Consider the following 25,079-nt stretch of genomic DNA (forward strand, 5'->3'; position numbering starts at 1 on the left):
GATCTATTAGTAAACCCTTATCCAGTTGGCCTGGCCATGAGAATTGCTTCCCTGCCCTACCATGGCTAGGGAGCACATGGCAGTGTCTCCTAATCCTACTGCCCTAGGAAAATGCTGGAGTTTATTAAAGCTCTCCCAAGCCCAACTATAGGAGAGCCCATGTACATAATGCAAATGCTTTTAGCACTAAAATCTAGCTCTCAGATAGTGATATCACCAACAGCTTACCAACCTACAGAAGATATTTGCTACAGAAATCTACTTATTAGACAATTCTTCCAAATTTGTCAAGCATTTTTAAAACTATCCATAGGGATTGAAATTAGAGTCAAGTCCAAAGAAGTTCTATTTTTGCCCTGGTCCAGCTAAGGATGTTAGAAACAAAGCTTTTCAACTTGGCAGGTATCATGAAGCAAACATAGGCAGTTCTGCCAACATAGAGACGCAGATCCCCAACCTACTCCCTTCCATCTCTCATCTCCCATGATTTTAAGTATTCTGCTAGGGAGAACAAAACATAGATGCCTCCACCAAGAACCGTGTCTGCAAACAGCAAAGACGCTAAAATTCCTTACCTAGAATTAATGGAGAGGTGATTGCTGGAACTAGTCAAGCTAACTGCCAGTGTTTCTCAAGCATCTTTAACATTGGTACATTTAATGGCAATGCAGTACAATCTGAGGTACCACAGGACCCCAGGAAACAATGGTTAGCAGAGGGCTTAATGAAGCAGATGGTAGCACCTTTTTATCCAGAGCTTTTGCCTCTACTCCTTTGTCTAGTGAAGCTGAAAACTCTCCATTGGAGAAGATCTGGTGCCAGTAAAAGGCCATTTGAGCAATTCCTCTTGACTTTGCAAATTCCATACCAGGAGATAGATATCCACCTGTCTGAGAAGTGGGTTAAAACAGGATTTTCTGTGAAATAACTGGCATTGCCTCTTTCAAGTGCCCCATGTTTGCTGACTACAATAAATAAATTTGCATGTTAACCTCCTGGGGATGAGGAAATTGAGACACTGGGCCATTTCCGGTAGAATTTCAAGAGCATTCACTGATAAACATGAAAGGTCCTAGTAGAATGAAACAGTCTACGGATTGGCACCAGGGAATGGGATGCAGTGAGAGTCCAGGGGCTGTGGACTAGGCCCTGAAAAGAATGGTTTTAATCAGAGCTCCCATGAAGTGTCCTTGTTACAATTGTGGGATGAAGCTTTTTCAGATGTTGCAACATGGCAGGTCCTTGAGGAACACCACATTGGTAGAACCAAGGTTTCTCAAGTTCAGCACTATTGCTATTGGGTTCACGTTATTTTCATGCAGAAAGGGATTCCTGGACATTATTGGTGTTTATCCATGTCTCTGAGATCTATCCTTTAGATTTTAATTGCACAGCAAGTTGTGCCAAGCATAAATGTCCTCCAATAGTGCCAATTATCCCCGGGAGGCCAAAAGCAACACTTGTTGAGAAGTCAAGACTTGGAAACTCCTCTCACTGCGGAATATGATTTTGTGAATTTTGAAGTCATCACATAAATGAATGCTGCCCAGGGCATTTGCCAGCTTTCTCTATCCTTTCTGCATTGGCATTGGGACCATATTTTGAATCAAGTAGGACTCTCAGGATTTTAGCTCCAGGTGAAAATGAAGTTGCATGGGAGAGATAGTGCATTTCTTACTAATCAAAACAGGCATACTTTCAAGCAACTAAAAAATGCATTCATCATCCCTGTGATATTTGGGACTGATGCCACTAAAGGAGGGCCTACCAGTCAGATATACTTAGGGGAAAGTAGGTAGAGAAAGGAGAATGTCAAAACTGCAAATGAACAACTTTCCCAAAACAAAAATTATGAGCATTTACTTTCTGGTGTATACAGCAGTTTTCTCTGGTGGGAAAAAGCATTACCATTTCAAATTATGACTGAGTCTTTTTAAATGAAATGAATCTCATTGTGTTTTATTCTTGATAGCTCAGACAGTTCTCTAAGGCTGTGAGAAAGTTGTGAAATAATGCAAATGAGAAGAGAGTATGACAATTCAAAACAGGCTGAAAATTATAGCCCTGCAGGAAAAAAATTAAATACTTTAATATATGAAGATAAAAATAAGTGCCCCCACTAATATGTATGAGGTGGTGATGTGTTTTTGGTATTTCTCCATTTGCTACATAAACAAGGTTGAAGTTTGTTCAAGTTTGGGGAGAGATGTATACAGTTCAGTAAATTGGGGAATAGAAGTCAAAGAGAGAATGTACTTTTAAAAATGAAGATTCAAAGGTGATGCTCTAAGATGAATATTATTTTCCTGGTTTTCTTATTCAGAGCATGAATCAGCTATTGCTAAAAGTGTTATGAAAATTCCAAGAACCAAGTAAGAAAAACACATTCTTGGAAAGTTGAATTGTGTTCTAATTCCATAGACATGTCAAGGTAAAATGAAAAAGCCTGTTTTCATCATGTATTGACCCAATCAATGTTCCATTACAGTTTTCCTCCACAAAGGCTATAGATAGTGACTTCATTTCAGGATCTATAATGTTTCTGTGTTTTTGTTCTAGGTCCTACTCCCCTAAAAAGGCTCTATACTATGCTTTAATGACATTACTCTTAAAAGCATTGAATGCATTTTTAGTAGGCAGGTAAAATTATATGCAGAAAATTCATGTGTTTAAAAATAACAACTATAAACACATAAGAGAAGTTTCCCCTGCAAAAGCTGGCTCCCTGTGTGTGACACCAGGCGGGGAAAATCCGCGAAAGTACACCGGCCCAGTGGGGCTCAGCTGTGAAAGACTGTGAGTGTGACCTGTCTATGTCTGTCTACTGTCCTCTTGCGTGAAACTCTTGCGAGTGGGGCAAAAAGAGCCTCCAGAAACCTCGCTCGCCCAGACGCCATTTTCAGGGAGGGACTTCAGAGCATAAAAGCCGGCTATCCTTTGCAAAAGCTGGCTCCCTGTGTGTGACACCAGGCGGGGAAAATCCGCGAAAGTACACCGGCCCAGTGGGGCTCAGCTGTGAAAGACTGTGAGTGTGACCTGTCTATGTCTGTCTACTGTCCTCTTGCGTGAAACTCTTGCGAGTGGGGCAAAAAGAGCCTCCAGAAACCTCACTCGCCCAGACGCCATTTTCAGGGAGGGACTTCAGAGCATAAAAACCGGCTATCCTTTGCAAAAGCTGGCTCCCTGTGTGTGACACCAGGCGGGGAAAATCCGCGAAAGTACACCGGCCCAGTGGGGCTCAGCTGTGAAAGACTGTGAGTGTGACCTGTCTATGTCTGTCTACTGTCCTCTTGCGTGAAACTCTTGCGAGTGGGGCAAAAAGAGCCTCCAGAAACCTCGCTCGCCCAGACGCCATTTTCAGGGAGGGACTTCAGAGCATAAAAACCGGCTATCCTTTGCAAAAGCTGGCTCCCTGTGTGTGACACCAGGCGGGGAAAATCCGCGAAAGTACACCGGCCCAGTGGGGCTCAGCTGTGAAAGACTGTGAGTGTGACCTGTCTATGTCTGTCTACTGTCCTCTTGCGTGAAACTCTTGCGAGTGGGGCAAAAAGAGGCTCAGAGGAGCACGGCCGCTCCGCTTCGCTACGCGGCCGTGCACTCTTTCTAAGGAAAGAACTCCATTGCAACAAGAAGGAAAAATCACACTAAGAACGGCGCTATATCACAGAAGCAAACATTTCTCTCTGGACTGTCTTCTCTGTTACATGCTCGGGCCTAAGATTTGACCCAGTGTGAGGCTTCATCCACGGAGGACTCCCCTCCCTTAGAGGCAAGTCAGCCCATCCAGAAAGGGAGGAGCCAGAGGAGTGTGCTGCCTACATCATATAGACAATGAATACCACTACAACACGTAGAAAAACCCACAATACAAATGTGACAATGGGGAAACAGCGCAGGCCAGCATCAGACATAGAGAATGAAGATGACAATTCTGAGGACCAGATAATGACTGAACAACTAATCAACCTCTCAGATAAGGACTTTAGACTAGCAATATGGAAGGTGCTCAACAGACTCCAAGAAACCATGGATCGAGTTGAACAGAACACTAATAAGAACCAAGAAAATATGAAGGCAGAAATGACAAAACTCCAAACTGAAATAACATGTCAACTAACAGGCCTGAAAAACTCAGTAAACGAAGTGAATGACAAAATGGATAAGCTCTGGGACAGGGTATCAGAAGCTGAGAATAGACTTGGTGCTGTGGAAGATGAGATACATAACAATTCCATACAGCAGGAGAGATTGGACAAAAAACTTAAAGCAAATGAGCAGACAATGGAAAAATTAGTCAAAGAATGGGAACAGACGAAAATAGAAGTCTATGATAAGATCAACAGAAACAACTTAAGAATCATTGGAGTCCCAGAGACCCAGGAAGAAAATTTCCAGGAAGAATCAATGGTCAAGAACATCATTAAAGAGAAACTTCCAGAGCTAAAGAATATATGTGATCAAATCCTGCATGCCCGAAGAGTACCAACCAAAAGAGACCCCAGAAAAACCACCCCAAGACACATCCTAGTCACAATGACAAATCCCACAGATAGAGACAGAATTCTGAAAACAGCAAGATCAAAAGGGGAAATCATGTTCAAGCAAGCTTCCCTGAGATTTACAGCAGACCTGTCACCAGAAACGCTCAATGCCAGAAAGCAGTGGTGGGATATTGTGACAAGACTGAATGAAATGAATGCTTCACCCAGAATACTATACCCAGCAAAACTCACTTTCCGGTTTGATGGAAGAATACGTGGTTTCACAGACAAAAAACAGCTCAGAAACTTCACAGACACAAAACCAGTCTTAAGAGAAAAACTGAAAGACCTAATCTAAGACAAGACTACCCAAAAGACACACCAAATTTTGAAATAAAGATGGCGTTAAATCCCAGGACAATTCTTTCTCTCAACGTCAATGGACTAAATGCACCAGTTAAGAGACACAGAGTGGCTAAATGGATCAAAAAACTCAATCCAACCTTCTGCTGCCTACAAGAAACGCACCTGAATAGTCAGAACAAACATAGACTCAAAATAAAAGGCTGGAGAAAAGTTATCCAAGCAAACAACACCCATAAAAAAGCTGGAGTGGCCATACTAATATCAGATAATGCAAACTTTATACTCAGGAAGGTTGTAAGGGACAAAGACGGACATTTTATATTAATCAAGGGGTACGTAGAGCAGGAAGAATTCACTCTCCTAAACATATATGCACCGAATGAGGGGCCAGCAAAATATTTAATACAACTGCTGACAAATCTGAAAAATAATATCAACAACAACACAATAATTGTGGGGGACCTAAACACGGCTTTGTCAACACTGGACAGGTCAACCAGACTGAAACCCAACAAGAATATACTAGACCTGAGGAGAGAAATGGAAGAAAGAGGCCTAGTGGATATATATAGGACACTCCATCCCCAGAAACCTGGATACACATTCTTCTCCAATGTACATGGGACATTCTCCAGGATAGACTACATGCTGGCACATAAAACATACCTCCATAAGATCAAGAGGATAGAAATTTTGCAGACTACCTTCGCTGACCACAAGGCTCTGAAATTATTTGTGAACTCCAAAGGGACTCAGAAGAAACACTTTAACACCTGGAAGTTAAACAGCCTCATGCTCAATAACCAGTGGGTCCGAGATGAAATCAAGGAGGAAATAAAAAGGTTCCTGGAAACAAATGACAATAAAGACACAAACTCTCAGAACTTATGGGACACAGCAAAAGCAGTACTGAGAGGAAAATTTATAGCTTTGCAAGCACACATCAGGAAGGAAGAAGGAGCTTACCTGAGTAGCTTAATGACACAGCTAATAGAACTAGAAAATGCTCAACAAAAGGACCCAAGAACAGGAAGACAGAAGGAAATAACAAAGCTGAGAGCAGAAATCAACGAAGTGGAAACTCAAAAAACAATCCGAAAGATCAACGAAAGCAGAAGTTGGTTCTTTGAAAAAATAAACAAGATTGATAGACCACTGGCAAACCTAACAAAGAAAGAGAGAGAGAGAAACTTGATAACTCGTATCAGGAATGAAAAAGGAGAGATCACTACTGATATGACAGAGATTCAAAGGGTAATCAGAAACTACTTTGAAAAACTCTACGCCACTAAAAATGAGAACCTGGAAGAAATGGATAAATTCTTGGACTCTTATAATCTTCCACGGTTGAAGGAAGAGGATGTAGCATATCTAAACACCCCCATCACCATTGATGAAATTAAAACAGTAATCAAATGTCTGCCGAAAAACAAAAGCCCAGGTCCAGATGGATTCACTAATGAATTCTATCAAACTTTCCAAGAGGAACTACTGCCAATCTTGGCAAGACTCTTTCATGAAATTGAACAAACAGAAACACTTCCAAATAGCTTTTATGAAGCCAACATCACCTTGATACCTAAACCAGACAGAGACGCTACCAAAAAAGAAAATTACAGACCAATATCACTGATGAATGCAGATGCAAAGATCCTCAACAAAATCCTGGCAAATAGGATTCAATGCCTCATTAAGAAGATCATCCACTACGATCAAGTAGGTTTCATCCCAGGAATGCAAGGCTGGTTTAACATCCGTAAATCTATCAACATAATACACAACATCAATAACAAGAAAAATAAAAACCACATGATCATATCAATAGATGCAGAGAAAGCATTTGATAAGGTCCAACACCCATTCTTGATCAAAACTCTCAGCAAGATGGGAATGGAGGGAACCTTTCTCAATATAGTGAAGGCCATCTACCACAAGCCAGTGGCAAATATTATCCTCAATGGAGAAAAACTGAAAGCCTTCCCTCTAAATTCTGGCACAAGACAAGGCTGTCCTCTCTCACCACTCCTATTCAACATAGCACTGGAAGTACTTGCTATAGCGATTAGGCAAGAAAAGGATATCAAGGGAATCCAGATAGGAAAGGAAGAAGTCAAGCTCTCACTGTTTGCAGATGACATGATACTCTACTTAGAAAACCCTAAAGACTCTATCAAAAAGCTTCTAGAAACAATAGACTCATATAGCAAGGTGGCAGGCTACAAAATTAACACACAAAAATCAATGGCCTTTCTATACACCAACAGTAATAAAGAAGAAATGGACATTAAGAAAACAACCCCATTCACAATAGTACCACACAAACTCAAATATCTTGGAATCAACTTGACTAAATATGTGAAGGACCTATACAAAGAAAACTATAAAACTCTGCTCCAAGAAATAAGAGAGGACACACGGAAATGGAAACACATACCCTGCTCATGGATTGGCAGGATTAACATCATCAAAATGTCAATACTCCCCAAGGCATTATACAGATTTAATGCCATCCCTCTAAAGATACCCATGACATTCTTTGAAGAAGTGGATCAGACACTTTTGAAATTCATTTGGAACAATAAACACCCTCGAATAGCTAAAGCAATCATTGGGAAAAAGAATATGGGAGGAATTACTTTTCCCAACTTTAAACTGTACTACAAAGCAACAGTTATCAAAACAGCATGGTATTGGAATAAGGATAGGTCCTCAGATCAGTGGAATAGGCTTGAATACTCAGAAAATGTTCCCCAGACGTACAACCATCTAATTTTTGATAAAGGAGCAGGAAATCCTAAATGGAGCAGGGAAAGCCTCTTCAACAAGTGGTGTTGGCACAATTGGATAGCCACTTGCAAAAAATTAAACTTAGACCCCCAGCTAACATCATGTACAAAGGTAAAATCCAAATGGATTAAAGACCTCGATATCAGCCCCAAAACCATAAGATATATAGAACAGCACATAGGCAAAACACTACAGGACATTACAGGCATCTTCAAGGAGGAAACTGCACTCTCCAAGCAAGTGAAAGCAGAGATTAACAGATGGGAATATATTAAGCTGAGAAGCTTCTGCACCTCAAAGGAAATAGTGCCCAGGATACAAGAGCCACCCACTGAGTGGGAGAAACTATTCACCCAATACCCATCAGATAAGGGGCTAATCTCCAAAATATACAAGGCACTGACAGAACTTTACAAGAAAAAAACATCTAACCCCATCAAAAAATGGGGAGAAGAAATGAACAGACACTTTGACAAAGAAGAAATACGCATGGCCAAAAGACACATGAAAAAATGTTCCACATCACTAATCATCAGGGAGATGCAAATCAAAACAACGATGAGATACCACCTCACACCCCAGAGAATGGCACACATCACAAAGAATGAGAATAAACAGTGTTGGCGGGGATGTGGAGAGAAAGGAACTCTTATCCACTGCTGGTGGGAATGCTGTCTAGTTCAACCTTTATGGAAAGCGATATGGAGATTCCTCCAAAAACTGGAAATCGAGCTCCCATACGATCCAGCTATACCACTCCTAGGAATATACCCTAGGAACACAAAAATACAATACAAAAACCCCTTCCTTACACCTATATTCATTGCAGCTCTATTTACCATAGCAAGACTCTGGAAACAACCAAGATGCCCTTCAACAGATGAATGGCTAAAGAAACTGTGGTACATATACACAATGGAATATTATGCAGCTGTCAGGAGAGATGAAGTCATGAAATTTTCCTATACATGGATGTACATGGAATCTATTATGCTGAGTGAAATAAGTCAGAGAGAGAGAGAAAAACGCAGAATGGTCTCACTCATCTATGGGTTTTAAGAAAAATGAAAGACACCCTTGTAATAATAATTTTCAGACACAAAAGAGAAAAGAGCTGGAAGTTCCAGCTCACCTCAGGAAGCTCACCACAAAGAGTGATGAGTTTAGTTAGAGAAATAACTACATTTTGAACTGTCCTAATATTGAGAATGTATGAGGGAAATGTAGAGCCTGTTTAGGGTACAGGCGGGGGTTGGGTGGGGAGGAGGGTGATTTGGGACTTGGGTGATGGGAATGTTGCACTGGTGATGGGTGGTGTTCCTTTTATGACTGAAACCCAAACACAATCATGTATGTAATCAAGGTGTTTAAATAAAAAAAAAAAAAATAGCAAAAAAAAAAAAAAAAAAAAAAAAATAACAACTATATTTCTTTCACTCATGCATTGATTTATTCATTTTTTAATGATGTTAGTACCAGAGCCAGAGCAATAACACAGTAAGTAAGGCTTGCCTTGCATATGGCTGACGCAGGTTCAGTCCTTGGTGTTTTACATGGTCTCCCAAATCTACCAGGAGTAATTTCTGAGTGCAGAGCCAGGAGTAAGCCCTGAGCACCACAAAAGATAGCCCACAAACCACACACAAGCACACCAAAAAATGTTAGTACTGTAGTACTAATTGCTATATAACAAACAATATTCAAGTACAGTGACTTAACACATTCATTTTGTAATGCAGATGGATTATGTGAGTTGGGAATTTGAACAGTGCACTACTGATGATCTAATCTTCACTCCATGATACATGGGGCCTCAGCTCAGAAACCAATGTGTCCCAGTTTGGGAGGGAGAGTGACGCAATGTTTGGGAGTTCCATCCAGAATCATCCAGAGGGTTGTTCTTGCACATGTCAGAGCCTTGGTTTGGGGAACTCTAACCATTCCCACTGAGAAATTGAGCATGCACACATAGCTGGTCCACACAATTGGTTTCTTAATGGCACTATAATCTCAAAGTAACTAAACTTCCTTAAGACATTGAACACAGAAATTCTACCCAACATCATGGAAACCATATAGGTCATTATGGCTGTTGCAGGAAACAGTCAGTGAGTAGTCCATCCTCACTTCCACCATATTTATGATGTTCTAATATACCCATAAAAATACATCGGCTTATTTTATAGATATATGATATTCACTCCAATATAAGTAGAGAAAAGACCAATCCACTTTAGATGGGAAAAGTGTCAAATAATTTGAAGATTTTTGTTTCAGATCACCACGAGGCATGAAAAGATTGAAGACAATTGTGCATGTTATTATACATAATAAAGGTAAGAAAACTACAGATTTCTCTGAGTTTAAAATAGTGAGGAATATTTTGAAAACATTAGTAATCAATTTTTTTAGGAAAGAAAAGAGGACTGGGGAGAGAGTATAGCAGTCAGGATGTCAGCCTTGCATAAGCTGACTCCAGTTCTATTAGTAGCAATAAATAGTTCCATGAACAAACAATGCTAGGTATGGTCCTAACATTTCTTTCCCCTAAGTAATAACTAAACAAGCAAAGAATATGCTATATATACTTATAACATATTAACATTGAAAGAAGAACGCAAAGCCTGCATAGATTTTTTAGCATGGAAGAAATATCCAAAATCCAACTACATTGGGATTGGGAGTTTAGTTTATCTATAAATCACTTACCTTAATTTGATCCTCAGGACTTCAAAATAAAATAAAGCAAAGAAATATTTCGTTGCAATCACACACACACACACACACACACACACACACACACACACACACACACCTGCTTAGTTCTCCAGAATAAGAAATACATCTAGCCATAAACTCAGTTAACCTATTGAAATTTAGCATTGCTAGTTCACAGAAGTGAATGTTAAAACCACAGAGAGAAATTACCTATGATGATAACTCAGAAAGAAAAAAAAAAAGAAAAATAGCAAATATATATAAATGATTGGCAGAAATGAGCACCCTTGTCCGTGATAGCTGGGAATACAAAATAGTTTCAGCTCTGTGAAAAAGTTTGATAGTTTCTCAAAAAGGTATATACAAAATAATCAGGTAACCCTAGAAACTACTCCCAGAGATATTCCCAAAGGAACTGAAAAAGAGATAAACCAATGATAAATCAATAAATATTTTCTTTAAAAGATATAAAAAGGCAGCCTTTAAAGAAGAGTTGAAATCAGAGTCTCAAATAAATCCTTGTAGATGACTGTTCATTGCAGAATTAAACACAGCAGCAGAAGATATAAATAACTCAGGTATTCATCACTAGATGAATGGAAAAGCAATATTGGATAGTCACAAAGTCCTTCATTGAAAGATGTCTTGGCACATGCTATGACATGGACGGGTAGTAGTGCTCAGTGAATTTAGCCAAACAAAAAGAAAAATACGGTATGATTTTCCTTCTCAAATATCTCATAGAGTGACATATAAAGAGACAGACAATATACCTGAGGGAATGAAGAAATGGTGAGTAGATATTGGGCACAGTTTTTGTTTGGATGATAAAAAAGATTTGGAAGTAAATAATGGTAACGGTTGAGCACAATGTCACTGAATCATATGCCTCACTGAATTAGATGACTAAATAGAAAATTTTATGTTTTACCACAGTAAAAAGTCTCATCAAAGACAAATGACTTTATAGACAAATTCACAGATCAGATGTGTGTGCATTGTAAAGGAGCAGTCCTTTTTTTACACTAGCATTTTCCCCCACAGCTACAATGCATTTTATTATTTGATTAAATATCTGGGGAAACTTTATTGGTATAAGCTCATTCACAATCACAATTTGTTTGTTACAAAATGGTTTGAATATTCTCTTCCATTGGTTACAGGCCTATAAAGATAAATAAGAATCTTATCTATTATTCTATCCTTACAAGGAATATTTAATAGGACCACTAGTTTTAAACATAAAGACCAAAAAAATCTAAGTATCAATGAGTAAGTGAGCAACTAATTTTTTTTTAAGTTTTAATTGTATTTTATTGAAACCATTGTGATCTACAAAGTCTTTCATTTTTGAATTTCAGATATACAGTGAGTCAGGGCAATTCTCACCACCAGTGTCAACCTCCCTCTACCAATGATCCCACAGTGCATCCTTTGTCTTCTGGCCTGCCAGTATAACAGGCCCATTTAAGTTTAGATTCTAAAAGTTTAGGTCTCTTGCTTCTATTGTTGTTGATTTTGGCGTGGATGTTTAGTTCTGCCCTTTTTTCTCCACCAATCTATCTGAGACAACTTGGTTTCTGGCCCCCAGTTTTTCTTTTTCCTTTCTTCTCAATTTTATAAAAAAAAAAATGCAGAAATCTGAGGTAAAACAAAGTAATCCATGTCCCAGGGTTCTACAAAAAAGGCAGGAGCCCTATTTAAAAGATAAGAAAGAGAAAAAATACATAAAAGAAGAAAAGTGTGGGTGGCAGTTTTTTTTGTTTGTTTGTTTGTTTTTGGTTTTTTTGTTGTTGTTTTATTTTTTTTTTTTTTGCATAGGCACAGTAAAAGTTGTGGAAAATAGAAAGGAAAAACCTTTGACCTAAAAACAAGAAGACCCTTCCCATGAAGCATCCTGCTATAAAACCAACTACAGGCTTCAGGTATACTAAGTTGACTAACCTCAAAGTCTTTCTTCACGATCTTAGGAAAAGTTCTCCTCAATCACTGTTGTCACAATCAGGCTTCTGTAATTCGAGATCTTGGTTGTTGCGCAGAACCTTTGTCAAGCCAGGGTGTCACTGATCGTCTTCTGATTTCATCTCCCCCTTAGGTGGTAATGATTCTCTGAAAGCAAGTTGAGCAGCTAATTTTTAAATATATTAACCAAGTTTGCTATATCCCACGAGTGCAAGAAAAGTTGGATGCTAAAATCCTGCTAATGTGATACAGCACATTAAGAGATAAAGAAAGAAAAATCATATTTGATTATTTCAAATGATGCTGAAAAGAAAAAAGCTTATGAGATGTGATTCAACACTCATTCTTGATTAACCAGTCTTTAGCAACCAGGAGCTCTTAACCTAAGAAAAATGTCAGTTTTTGCATTTTAATGGAAAACAAATCAGCTAGATTCATTCGTCTTGCTTGCATAAAAAGTTTTTCAAGAATTTTTTTGAATAATGCTTTTGACTCATTGCAGAACATAACATGCACAAGTCTTCTGACCTGGTTTAGTTAAGGATTAAAAGATAAGACAGTGCCACAATAAGCCGGTTAGGTAAAAAAAAAAAAATGAAGGAAACAAATCTTACCACTGATGGTAGGTATTTCTGCATTATTGGTGGGAATGTTGCACTGGTGAAGGGGGGTGTTCTTTTTATGACTGAAACCCATCTACAATCATGTTTGTTATCATGGCGCTTTAACATATTATTTTGCAAAAAATAAAATGAACAAAAAAAAAAGTACATAATCTCCTACAACAAATGCTTACTCTGACACTCCTATACTGATGTCCAAGTCCTGATCATGACCAAATTTGGAGATCAAGATTTTAAGAGGTAATTGAGGTTGAATGGGATAAAGTAGAGGGCCTCATTTGACAGGATTGGTGGCCTTACAAGAAGAGAAGTAGGTGTTCCTGTAAGAATAATGTGGCAAGTTTTTCATGGGAGGGCACCCAACATCAAGCCATCATGACTTTTAGTTTCTTTAAGACTCAATTTTCTAAATGAATTTGATGGAAGTGGGAGGTGGGAACCAAAAAGACATGTTTGCTTTGCCTCGATTTTGTGCCTACAAAAACTCTACCCAATTGGGAACTGCAGGGCAGAGTGTCTCTGGGTCAACTCCCCTAGAGAGAGAAGCCTCCAGCTCATCTGAGCAGCAAGAAGGAAGGGTGTGGGTGCTAAGGATCTGTTCCTTACACACACACACACACACACACACACACACACACACACACACACACACACACACACACACACACGCTGAATGGATACACAATGTGTTTTTTGCTGTCTTAAGCTACACGGCTCATGTTACAGCAGCTCCGGGGAACAGACTCAGATACCAAAGAAAGTTGGGGAGATGTGAAGCTGAGAATACAGGATTTGAAAGTTTGTAATCCTAGGGATGCTTAGGACACCCTATGTGGCACTAGAGATTGAATGGGGGGTATCAATTACTTTGCAAAGCATGTATTTACCCCTGTGCTATCCCTCTAGTCATCCAAGTCCCCTTTTCTATGGAACCATAGTCTCGCTGGCTTAGGGGTTACACTAATGTCTTCATTTTAACTTGATTCTTTTCTACAACAGTCACTTTCTGAGATGCTGTGTGATAGAATTTCAACAGTATTTTGAGGGTAGGGGGTATATGTCAGTCTGGAGCATGACTAAGACAGATCCTGAGTTTCTCTGGGATTTTGCTAGGAATTTGAGGGAAGGGGGTTTGGAGGTTACACCTGACAATGCTCAGGGGTTACTCCTGGCTCTGCACTCAGGAATTACTGCCTAGTGGCACTTAGGGACCATTTGGGATGTCAGAAATCCAGCCCAGATCAAATGCCCTACCTGCGGGTCTATCCCTCCAGCCCCTAGGATTCTACTAGGGGTCAGTTTCTTTCTACTTGCCTCCATATAATGCACTCACACACAGATACATATTCTTACACCATACACCCAGAGACATACAGACCACACATATGCAACATATATTTCTGTATAGACATACACAGACACACAGAGATGTGCAGACGAAGTCACACAATAATACATGCAAACAGAGAGATAGATACATATCAGATGAACACACATCTGTGTATCTAGATACACATGAGACACACAAACACACACACAAATCTTTGGAGTGTGGCTTTCTTCCCTCTCTTCATTCTATTACTCTTCCATCTGCAAATGCCTCTTCTCGGGTTCCTTCTACAGTTTTGAGCAGAACCATGAATACCTTCTGCTACACATTTTGGTGAGACTCAGAGAGCCTGTCTCAATCTCACAAACTTGTTTAACCAACAAACTCGACAGACCCACATCAGCGGGTACTCAAAAGCTCTTTCCCGAGTCTAGTTTTAGCGTCAGTTAAATTAACACATCCCCACGCTCTAACCAACGTTTGTGATTTCAAATTGCCTGCTTCTGGACATCTTGCTGCCCAGATCCCCTTGTGCCTTGCTGACCACTCAGTGGACACTGTGCACAAAACTCCCAACTATAAGCTGTAACCTGCCCCTTTAAAAGGAAAAATAAATATATAAATAAATAAGCCACTTGTGACCTTCCTTAGGAACCGGTTGCTAAGCTGCTGTTTTTTGCTCTGAGACTGGCTGAAGCTTTCCCTGAGGGCAAAGCCCCTGAGATGCCCCCCCCCCAACTTCCAGCCTTTCCCTTTGAACGCAGATGAGAACCCAGAAACTCTGCCCTCCTTCCAGCACATCCTAGAAGAAGATTTCTGCAGAACGCCTGTGTGAAGTTACTCGAGGTAAACAATGCCAGGTTGTGGGGTTGCTGCCAGCTTGCTTTCATTTCCCAACCCCGAGTTCTGTCCCCACCCCACGACCCCCGCAAAGCCCCTCATTTGCACACTAAACCCAGTGACAACTGAAATGCAGGGGTGCCCCTGGCGAGTGGAAAGGGAAACATCGTTACTGGGACTCTGGTCTGCGTGGCAGCTTTGTAGGAAATGCTGGAGAGGTTCATCATAGCGGGAGGGCCGATTCCTCCCAGGAGGACTGGCTGCTTCCTCCCAGATTTCCCTGCCATCCCCATGCAGCTGGTACCCCGGAAACACTAGCTGGGTTTTGCATTTCTAGAATTAGTCCGCTGGGAAAAAATACTGGTGACTTGCAAACTACAGTTTTTCTTGGCAACCATCAGAAAAGCAGCTGTGAGTGAGCGACCACTGCCTCTTTCCAAAGAAAGTTCAGGGGAAGCAAAGGAGGTGATGGCAAGGGAGAGTTTAATTCAATGCTCAAAGGTGCTCTGAAAAATCAGTCCTTCGGAGCAGAAGTCTTCCATACACCACAAAAGCACCAAGGGGAGAGTTAATGAACCTGAAATGAGTCTATAGTTAACAAACCCTGTTTCTCTTAGGCCAAGGGGATTCCTTTTCCAATGACCCCAATATTTACTGTGCCTGTGCAGGAGGGAAGGAAAAAAAAAGGCAAAAAGCACAATTCTTTTTATGTATTTATCTAGTTTTTGCCGATTTATTTGTTTTGGTGTGGTTATTGAAGTTGTTGTCCCCGTTCATATTTCTTTTTTTTTTCTTTTCTTCCTTTATGTGCTCTGCCATGTTTTATATCTCAAGACCATGGCCTTTAAGTGGTGCTTATCTTTATTGTTGGAGTGTTCACTGGTTGTTTTATTTGACACTTCTTTTTGTACTGTTGTGTTGTTCCACCTCCTTTTCCCCCTTCGTCTCTCAAAGCTAGGATAAGAGCTTCCAGAAGGACTCCATCCATTTTTGGCGTATTTGATTTTTCCCCCCAGTTTATTACTTTTTTCTTCTTCAAACAAAACCACATAACTTGAACTATCTAGTCCCGCCTCCCAACTAGAGTGGGAAATAAGGGAGGAACCAAGACCAAACAGGTGTAGGACCTCTAAGTAGTAAGCTAGGCACAGAGGTGACCACTTATTCTGGCAGCCTGGGGGTAAGTGAGGAGGATATGAGAGGTAGGACGGGAACAGAGGTGGAGGGAGGACAATTCGGTGATGGGAATTCCCCTGATTTTATGTTAATATGTACCTAAAATATTATTGTCAATGATATGTAGGCTACTATGATTAAAATAAAATTATATTAAAAAAAAAAAAAGAAAAATCAGTCCTTGACTGGGAAACACATGTGTGGTCTTGGCATTTTATCCTCCCTCCTCTGCACACAGAAATGCGATACCAGAGTGAGATCTCTTTCTCTTAGAGTTCTTTGGAAAAGTCAGTCAAATCAAGACTTGGGAGTTTTTTTTTTTAATAAATCTTTATTTAAGCACCATGATTACAAGCATGTTTGAAGTTGGGTTTCAGTCATAAACAGAATACCCCCTTTCACCAGTGCAACATTCCCACCACCAATGCCCCTCCTTCCCCACCCCTGCTGTATTCCAGAAAGGCATTCTACTTCTCTCATTCTTTAACATTGTCATGCTAGTTGTTAGTGTAGTTACTTCCCTAACAGCATTCACCCCTCTTTGTGGTGAGCTTCAAATTGTGAGTTGGTCCTTCCAGCCCTTCCAGCCCTTAACTCTATTGTCTCTGGGCCTTATTACAGTAATGTTTTTAATTTTTCTTAAAACCCATAGATGAGTGAGACTATTCTGTGTTTATATCCCTCCCTCTGACTTATTTCACTCAACATAGTAGATTCCATGTACATCTACATATAGGAAAATTTTATGACTTCATCTCTCCTGACAGCTGCATAATATTCCATTGTGTATATGTACCACAGTTTCTTTAGCCATTCATCTGTTGAAGGCCATCTTGGTTGTTTCCAGAGTCTGAATATTGTAAATAGCGCTGCAATGAATATACGGTAGGTGTGAGGAAGGATGTACTCTAAGAACACAAAAACACTTGGGAGTTTTCTTCATTGCAGCAGGCAAGTGCTGAAATTAAAACATGCAATAAGGAATTAGATACGGTCAGAAACTCAGAGTTTTCTGGGAGACAGACCTATAATCAGATAATAACAGTACAATGATTTTGTTAGGGTCCGAGCAGATAATGCGACCGACACCGAGAGTCAAAGACCACCTCTGATCATGTAAAATGCAAAAGGGAGTTTATTCAGCTATAGCTGGGCACTCTTTGTGAAATAAAGGCCCTGTATGAAAATAATAGGCAGGTTATGTAGAGTTAACGGGCTTCAACAGGCTAAGGATTTCATTGTTTAATACAATTTAACTTCTACAGTCTACATGATTGGTTCAATTTTCATTTTCATTTCCCGTGTCCATCCCTTACACAGGTGTCTCACATCTCACAGATGCTTCCCCCCCCCCCCCCCCGCTTTATCTGTTATGATACAGTTAGGGCTGAAACACAGAACAACTTTCATAACAAGGAGGCTTTGGCTGGCCTGGGAATGCAAGGAGGAACAGTATCTGAGAAGGGAGGGAGAAAGGGTAAATAAACTGCTTCAGGCTTGATGCTTATTATAGATAACTTCAAGGTCTGGGGAAACTTTTCAAGCAGCTTTAGGCTTCTTGTTCCTTAAGGCGAGTTAGAGCTTCAGGGACTGGGGTCTTGGGTCTGGGGTCCAACTATTTGAGCATCAAAAGAGAGGCAGAGAAGTTCTAAAGTGCCCAGAGTACAGAAGGAGGAACTGTGAAAGGTTCTGGGCACATTTCATGTAGAGCTGCTCAAATGTGGAATTTACCTGTGTTTTTTTTGTGGGGTTGGAAAGGGTATGATTCCATTCTATTCTACTATTACATGGTTCTACACAGTTGGATGTCAGTAACTCCCTACTGAAGGAAGTGAAGTCTGGAATAACGTTACAGAATAAGACACTACATTCGAAAAGGGAGGTGGCACTCAGGCTCCCTGCCCAGTTCTCAGTTGGTGGGACAGGAAAGTTCCTTATTAATGCATGGGGAGGCATATGGGGTGAGTGGTGGGGCACACCCTCAATGGGAATAGAAAGAGGAATTTACGGGTCAGAGGAAGGGGTTTGGGGATTGCTGGAGTTGGAGCCTGAGAGTTTAGGTTGGGAAACAAATATGGAAACTGGAAGACTTGAGTATAACATCAGCAATTTCTCCTGACTTCCTTCTGCCCTGGAAGCACTTCTCCCTTCCCTTTCTTTCTCTTACTTTGTCTTCTCATTGCCTTTTCTTGAACACTTAATATCACCTTGTCTTGTCATCACCTTTTCAGAACACTTAACAATATTGCTGGTTCGCCCTGAAGTGCTCTTCATCTTTTAGGATTGAGCCTAGAATTTCTCAATTGAAGGCCATATGACCCCTTTGTGGGCTCCCTCTTGATATTTCAAAGAAGCCAAAGATTAAAAATCAAATAAATGGGGGTCATAACATGAAACTACAGTATCAACTCATGACATAGGGATGCCACAGGAAGAATGCAAGGTCAGAAAGAGGCCACATCCAAAAAAAGCTTAAAACTCTGATTTAGACCTTAGGAAATAACCATGCTCAGTGGTAGGAATCTATAATCATAGTGTTTAAAGAAATGTATCTCCAGAGAATATAATTGGTTCCAGGTTACATAGCTAGAATATAGGGCTAGAATCTCCAGCCCAGTTGCTATGACTTTTTTTAATAATGCCTAAGTAAAACAAAACAAAAATAAGTTTGTTCTTCTGCAGGAGGAGTATATGTATCTACTGTTTACCTTTAAGTAATTCTGGTTGAGGTCTTCTTTGCTATTTCTTCATCCTGAAATATTTGTTGTGAGGTCTCTGGTGATGAAAAAAATCTCTAATGAATTTCTGGATGATCTCTTGGAATGAAGCTCACAGTACTTTCTCCCAAAGCAAAAGAAAATTGCCCTTGACTTTCAGAACCAAGTAAATCATTGACCTAAAGTAGCCAAAGCTTTCTCATAGGGTAATACTGAGCAGCAGTTTTCAGTTGTAAATATTTACAGAGTGGCTTAGAGATGGAGAAGCATGAGGGAAGATACTAGAATTTGAGGCCACACTTTGACTCTGCCGTCTACAAATTCAAACCCTAAATAAATTGTGAAACCTGTCAGAGAGTAACCCAGAGGATCTGCTTCCTTCTCTGTAATTTGAAGCATAAAGACAAACTGAAGGTATTATTGTAAGGTTTAGTGACAAAAGAAATCTAAAGGGCATAGTGATGGAACTCGGTGGTACATGCTTTAAATATATGAAGTTTAAATGTATGAGGTTTTGGTCTGATGCCTAAACCAAAAGAGAAAGAAAGAAAACCAGGGGACTGGAATAATAGCACAGTGGTTAGGGCAATTGCCTTGCATGCAGCTGGCCTGGGTTTGATCCTTGACATCCCAGATGGTTTCCCGAGTCTGCAAGGAGTGATTTCTGAGTGCAGAGCCAGGAATAGTCTCTAAGCATCACAGGAACTGCCCCATCCCCAAAAAAAGAAAAGAAAACCAAAAACACAGATGTAGATAGAATATAAAGACTGCATAAATCATGACTTTGATGTTGCCAACAGGAATATATCAACAGTGTTCAGGGAACATGGTTATGACAAACTGCATGTTAAGTGGAGCAGTATTGATTTATTTTTGGTAGCAACCAATTTTGTAAGTCCATAAAGACAGAAGTTTGGATGGCATTTGATTTCCTTAGAAATTCATTTAAAGTTAATGACTGGGAATGAATGAGGAGAAAAAAATTAAGCCCATTTTTATATTTTTCTTTTTCTACTTTTATCATTCTATTATATATGACTTTTTTAAATTTTTGAGAGCCCCTTTTAACTTAGTGAAATATGTCAAAGTCTTATCCCCCTATTTTTGTAATGATCAGACTTGTCTATTCACAAGCTTTCATGCCAATTAGCATTCCATTCTTCATGTCTGCTCTCTCCTTCCCTCATAATTACCTCCTAGTCAGGATCTTATTAGCTTTTCTTCACTTTCTCTGGTTTGCCCTTTCCTTCTTTATTGTGGTGTGATGACCAGGGTCATAAATAATGGAGAGCCATGGGAAGCATTTTTTCTATATTGGGAGCCTACCACATCAAGAATGTAAAGTTATTGGAGCATTTTGTAGGGAGAAACAGCATGCTTTCACTTGAATGTTTACACGGTCTCAATAGAAAATAGATCCCATGTCAGCAAAGGGGCTTTGCAATGACCCCTGAGAGACTACCGTGTTCTACCAGGGATCCAACAAAAATGGCCCTGCTCTCTGTGCAATATAAAAAAAATATGCAATATAGTCTCTATGTAACATAGTCAGGTATTCTGGTGGATGGGACATAGCATAGGAGAAATGTCAAGTATGGCTCTCTAGTTCCTGGCATGAGCATATGGAATTCTGCATCGGAGGACAAGGAATGTTGCAGGACACATATAGAATGGAGACAACAGCAAAGTTCTTCTTTGGGGATTGTCTGTCTATAATCAATGAGATTAGTATCAGGATTTCTGTCGGGTGGAGGTTAGCAGCAAAGAATAAGACAAACACGAACATTAAAGACAAACAAATATATAAGGAGACAAACATAACACACATGGACTGTGCTTGGGGGTCTCAAACTCGAGGCCAGCGGGCCAAAAACGGCCCTCCGTACATTTTGTGGCCCTGCCCTAGAGAAATCTTTTTTTGTTTTGTTTTGTTTTAGTTGTTTGGGTCACACCCCTCAATGTTCAAGGCTTACTACTTACTGACTTTGCACTCAAGGATCACCCTGACTTTGCCTCCAGCGGCCCCAGGTAAATAATACAAGCAGCCATTATTGATCTCACAGGGTGGCCATTTATCCAGTACAGTACTGCTCCCACACACTATGGACTCCAATACCTGAGCCATTGTTGACAGAGACTTTCAGGGTTGTTAGTGAGAATATAACAACATTCACTAAATACATGAGGAGCGGATACTGGAGCATAGAGGTCAGAAGGCCCCTTCAAGTATAAAGTTCTGATAGTTTCCTCTTCTCTTTTTTGCCCATGCTGTCCCCAAATCCAAAATACCCTGAACAGTTTATTCTATACTTGCCTGGTACACAGTTGCAGCTAATAGATATTTGCCTTTTATTCTATTCTTTGCTGAAACTTTTTTTTTCCTGGGTGCACATTTGCAAATCCTTTGTAGTTCTTTTTATCTCTTTGTATTTCTTTTTCATCTCCAGAGAGGAGATGAAGGGAGATGTGCTCAGGTACCGTGTACTCAGTACATGATTTAAGTACCAGGTACTTAAACCTAATAATTTTACCTAGGGCTATAGTCCCTACTTGGAGTTGTTTTTTTTTTGGGGGGGGGTTGGATTCCCACATTAACCAAATGACTTTATACATCAAGCACTGTATATTTGAATATTAAGTCTGGAGTTCTGAGAAGACATGTGGACCCAAAGTTTCGCTGGTGGGGGCTGAAGGGATTCAGTGTGTGAAGACAAGAGACAAGATGAGGAGGAGACAGAGCAATTAATTTCACAGTGGGTTCAATTCCCAACATCCTATATGGTCCCCCGAGCCTGCCAGGTTCTCATTTCCAGACCAAGGGATGAGAGACAGAAGCAGAGATAGAACCAAGAGACAGCCCCTCCCTCAGAAGTGGGGTTCACCCCAAGCCCTCAGGCAGAAGGAAATCAGGCTCAAAGCCCAGCACACCAGGACACAGGGCTCCATTGTTCACTCCTAAACTCCTCTCTGCCAATCCTTAGTCTGTAAGAATAGGAATACCTTCTCCTCCCCTACAAGACTAAGGAGAAGAGAGAAGTCCCCTGATTAAAAAAATGTGTGCTTCTATATGGAAATTTCTCAAAAAAAAAAATCCTGGAAATTTGAGCTCCCATAAGATCCATCTATACCACTCCTAGGGGTATACCCCAGGAACTCAAAAATCCCTTCCTCACACCTATCTTCATTGCAGTGCTATTCTGGTGAAGGATATATATATACACACATATATAATCAAAAAAAGAAAAGGCCTCTCAATTCTTTTTTATTTTTTGGTTTTTGGGTCGCACCCAGCGATGCTCAGGGGTTACTCCTGGCTGGCTGTTTGCTCAGAAATAGCTCCTGGCAGGCACAGGGGACCATATGGGACACTGGGATTCGAACCAACCACCTTTGGTCCTGGATCGGCTGCTTGCAAGGCAAACACCGCTGTGCTATGTCTCTGGGCCCCAGCCTCTCAATTCTTACCACAATCTGTGTTCTTTATACTGACTGTATAAAAAAGGAGGTACAGTAAATGCACCCCATATACACCTCAACCCAGGCCTTTTGCCTGGTCTGTATTGTGAATTGGGGGACAAAAAAAGAAAAAAGAAAAAAAGAAAAAGAAAAACATTGCAGTGCTATTTACAATAGCCAGACTCTGGAAACAACCAAGATGCCCTTGAAGCCTTCAGAGGAATGGCTAAAGAAACTGTGGTACATATGCACAGTGGAATATTATGCAGCCTTCAGGAAAGATGAAGTCATGAAGTCATGGATGTGGCATCTATTATGTTGAGTGAAATAAATCAGAGGTAGAGAGATAGACACAGAATAGTCTCACTCATCTTGGTTTTTAAGGAAAACAAAAGACATTATTGTAATAATGTCAGAGACAATAGAGAGGAGGGCTAGAAGGACCGGGTCACGAAATGAAGCTCACCACAGAGTGGTGAGTGCAGTTAGAGAAATAACTACACTGATAACTATGGTGACAGTGTCAATAAGTGATAGAAGTAGAATGCCTGTCTCGAATATTGCAGGGGAGGCTGGAGAATGGGGACAATGGAATGCTGCACTGGTGAAGGAAGGTGTTTATGACTGAAACCCAACTACAATCATGTTTGTAATCAAGGTGCTTCAACAAAGAGAATATTTTTTAAAATGTGTGTTTTTTCTTTGTTCTTTTCCAGTGGGGTTGCATCCCACGAGGTGGGGTCAAGATGAATGCCAAGGAAGAAAAAGTGAAAATAATTACAGAGGTAAGAGAGTGCCTGGAGGTTCTGGAAGGTTCTAGGGCAGGTACCTAACTTCCTTACTTAGCCTGTATTGGGGAGTGAAGGAGTTGAGGCATCCTGTGGCCTGCAGAGGGCGCATTGATGGAGACGTGAGCTGTGCTGGAAGTTTTTTTATGCCTAATATCACAATCATCATATTTTGTTCCCCAGCACTCTGCCAAAAGACAGAGCAAGGAGCCAGGAAAAAACCCTGAGCAGTTCTGTGTATCACCCATATGTAAATATTAATTAATTGACCATAATAAGATATTTAATATATTTAAGGTGTGTCAGAGAGAGATTCTGTGTGTTTCTTGTCATTCCTTTTGTACTCTGAGGTACTTACAAAACTAGAAAACTAGAAAAGTTTAAAGTCTGAAAATTTTAAAGTATTAGAAGGTATAACAGAGAAAAAGAAGCTTGCTCTGTTAGAAGATTTCTCTTTGTTTGTTTTTGAAGTTTGGGGTTACACCAGGCTGTGTTCAGAGATTACTCCTGGCCTATGGTCAGTTATTACTCTTGGCAGGCTCAAGGGACCATATGGGATTGTGGGGAGTGAGCCTGGATCGGCTGTGTGCAAGGCAAACGCCCTTCCTATTGTGCTATTGCTCTGTCTCTGAGGATTTCTCTCATTTAGGACATTGGTGGTGGGAAGGTTGCACCGGTGAAGGGGGGTTGTTCTTTACATAACTGAAACCCAAGTACAATCATATTTGTAACAAGGTATTTAAATAAAAATATTAATAAAAATAAAACTGGGACTGGAGCAATAGTACAGCAGAAGGGCATGGCCAACCTGGGTTCGATCCTGGTATCCCGTTGGTCCCCAGAAGAACCCCCAGGAGTGATTCCTGAGCAAAGAGCCAGGAGTAACCACTTAGCATTGCCAGATGTGCCCCCCAAAAAACAAAAACAATTTGTGGGGGCTAGAGAGACTTGTCTTGCAAACAGCCAACTGTTGACGCAAGACTCTCCAACCACACAGGAGCAATCCCTGAATGCTGCCAAGTGTAGCCCCCAAAACAAACAAAATTTTCCAGAATGTCCTTTTTGGCAAATCTAGCCCTCCATGGTGGTTCCATAAGTATATTCTTTGTTGTTGGTTTTATTTTGTTTGTTTGTTTGGGGGTCCCACCCAGCAATGCTCAGGGGCTGCTCCTGGCTCTTCACTCAGGAATCACTCCTGGCCATACTCAGGGACCTATATGGGATGCTGGGGATTGAACCCAGGTCAGGTGTGTGCAAGGTAGCACCTTCACCGATGTACTAGCTCTCCAGCTTCAGAGTCTTGAGTGAACTGCGAGAGATGAGGGGCCCCCTGAAAACTCACACTAGGATCCCCATGTTGTGCTGTGCTGTGCACTGTTTGGGCAGGTTCCCTGTTAGCTGTCACCCGTGAAGAGAGTAACTGAATCCCTAGAGCCTGAGCACTGAATAAATGTTCTGTGTTTGAAGGGGAACCAGAGACCAGGGGGGTACAGTGCTGCCCAGCCCCCATCTCCAAGTTTCCTTGTCTACCTTCCCAAAGACATCCCTTACTGCGTGTCTGTTTGGTATGATGATAGAACCAACTGTCCTTTCATCACAAATCCAGCAAGATGCTACTTACAGCCCCATTCCCGGGCCCCCATGTGGGACTGTCTGATCCTACCCGGGTCCCCAAAGTAACCGTCTTCCCTTTGCATTTTTGACAAAGGAATTCCTTGAAGATGAAGCCCAGGCCAGCAAGCAGAAGAAACCTTACAAGGTGCAAAGGCAGAAACGAAAGAAGCAGGTAGAAAGGAAGAGGATGAACTGAACAAATGATGCGTGTCTGTGTGACT

At 40.7% G+C, this 25,079-nt stretch overlaps 1 protein-coding gene and 1 non-coding gene across 2 annotated transcripts in view; both read left to right on the forward strand.

The window, feature by feature from the left end:
* The window catches only part of CC2D2A (coiled-coil and C2 domain containing 2A), a 183,671-nt gene that overhangs the window by 48,822 nt on the left and 109,770 nt on the right, over positions 1-25,079 (forward strand). The window contains exons 3-4 of the mRNA XM_049790229.1: positions 23,173-23,241; positions 24,953-25,030. Coding sequence (XP_049646186.1) covers positions 23,173-23,241; positions 24,953-25,030 — 147 coding nt within the window. The remainder of the gene's footprint in view (positions 1-23,172; positions 23,242-24,952; positions 25,031-25,079) is intronic.
* On the forward strand, positions 22,449-22,580 carry LOC126032708 (small nucleolar RNA SNORA51). Its single transcript, XR_007503929.1, has one exon. It is a non-coding gene; the product is annotated as a small nucleolar RNA SNORA51 (small nucleolar RNA).

The sequence above is a fragment of the Suncus etruscus genome, chromosome 16 (assembly GCF_024139225.1).
Source record: "Suncus etruscus isolate mSunEtr1 chromosome 16, mSunEtr1.pri.cur, whole genome shotgun sequence".
Classification (NCBI taxonomy): Eukaryota; Metazoa; Chordata; class Mammalia; order Eulipotyphla; family Soricidae; genus Suncus; species Suncus etruscus.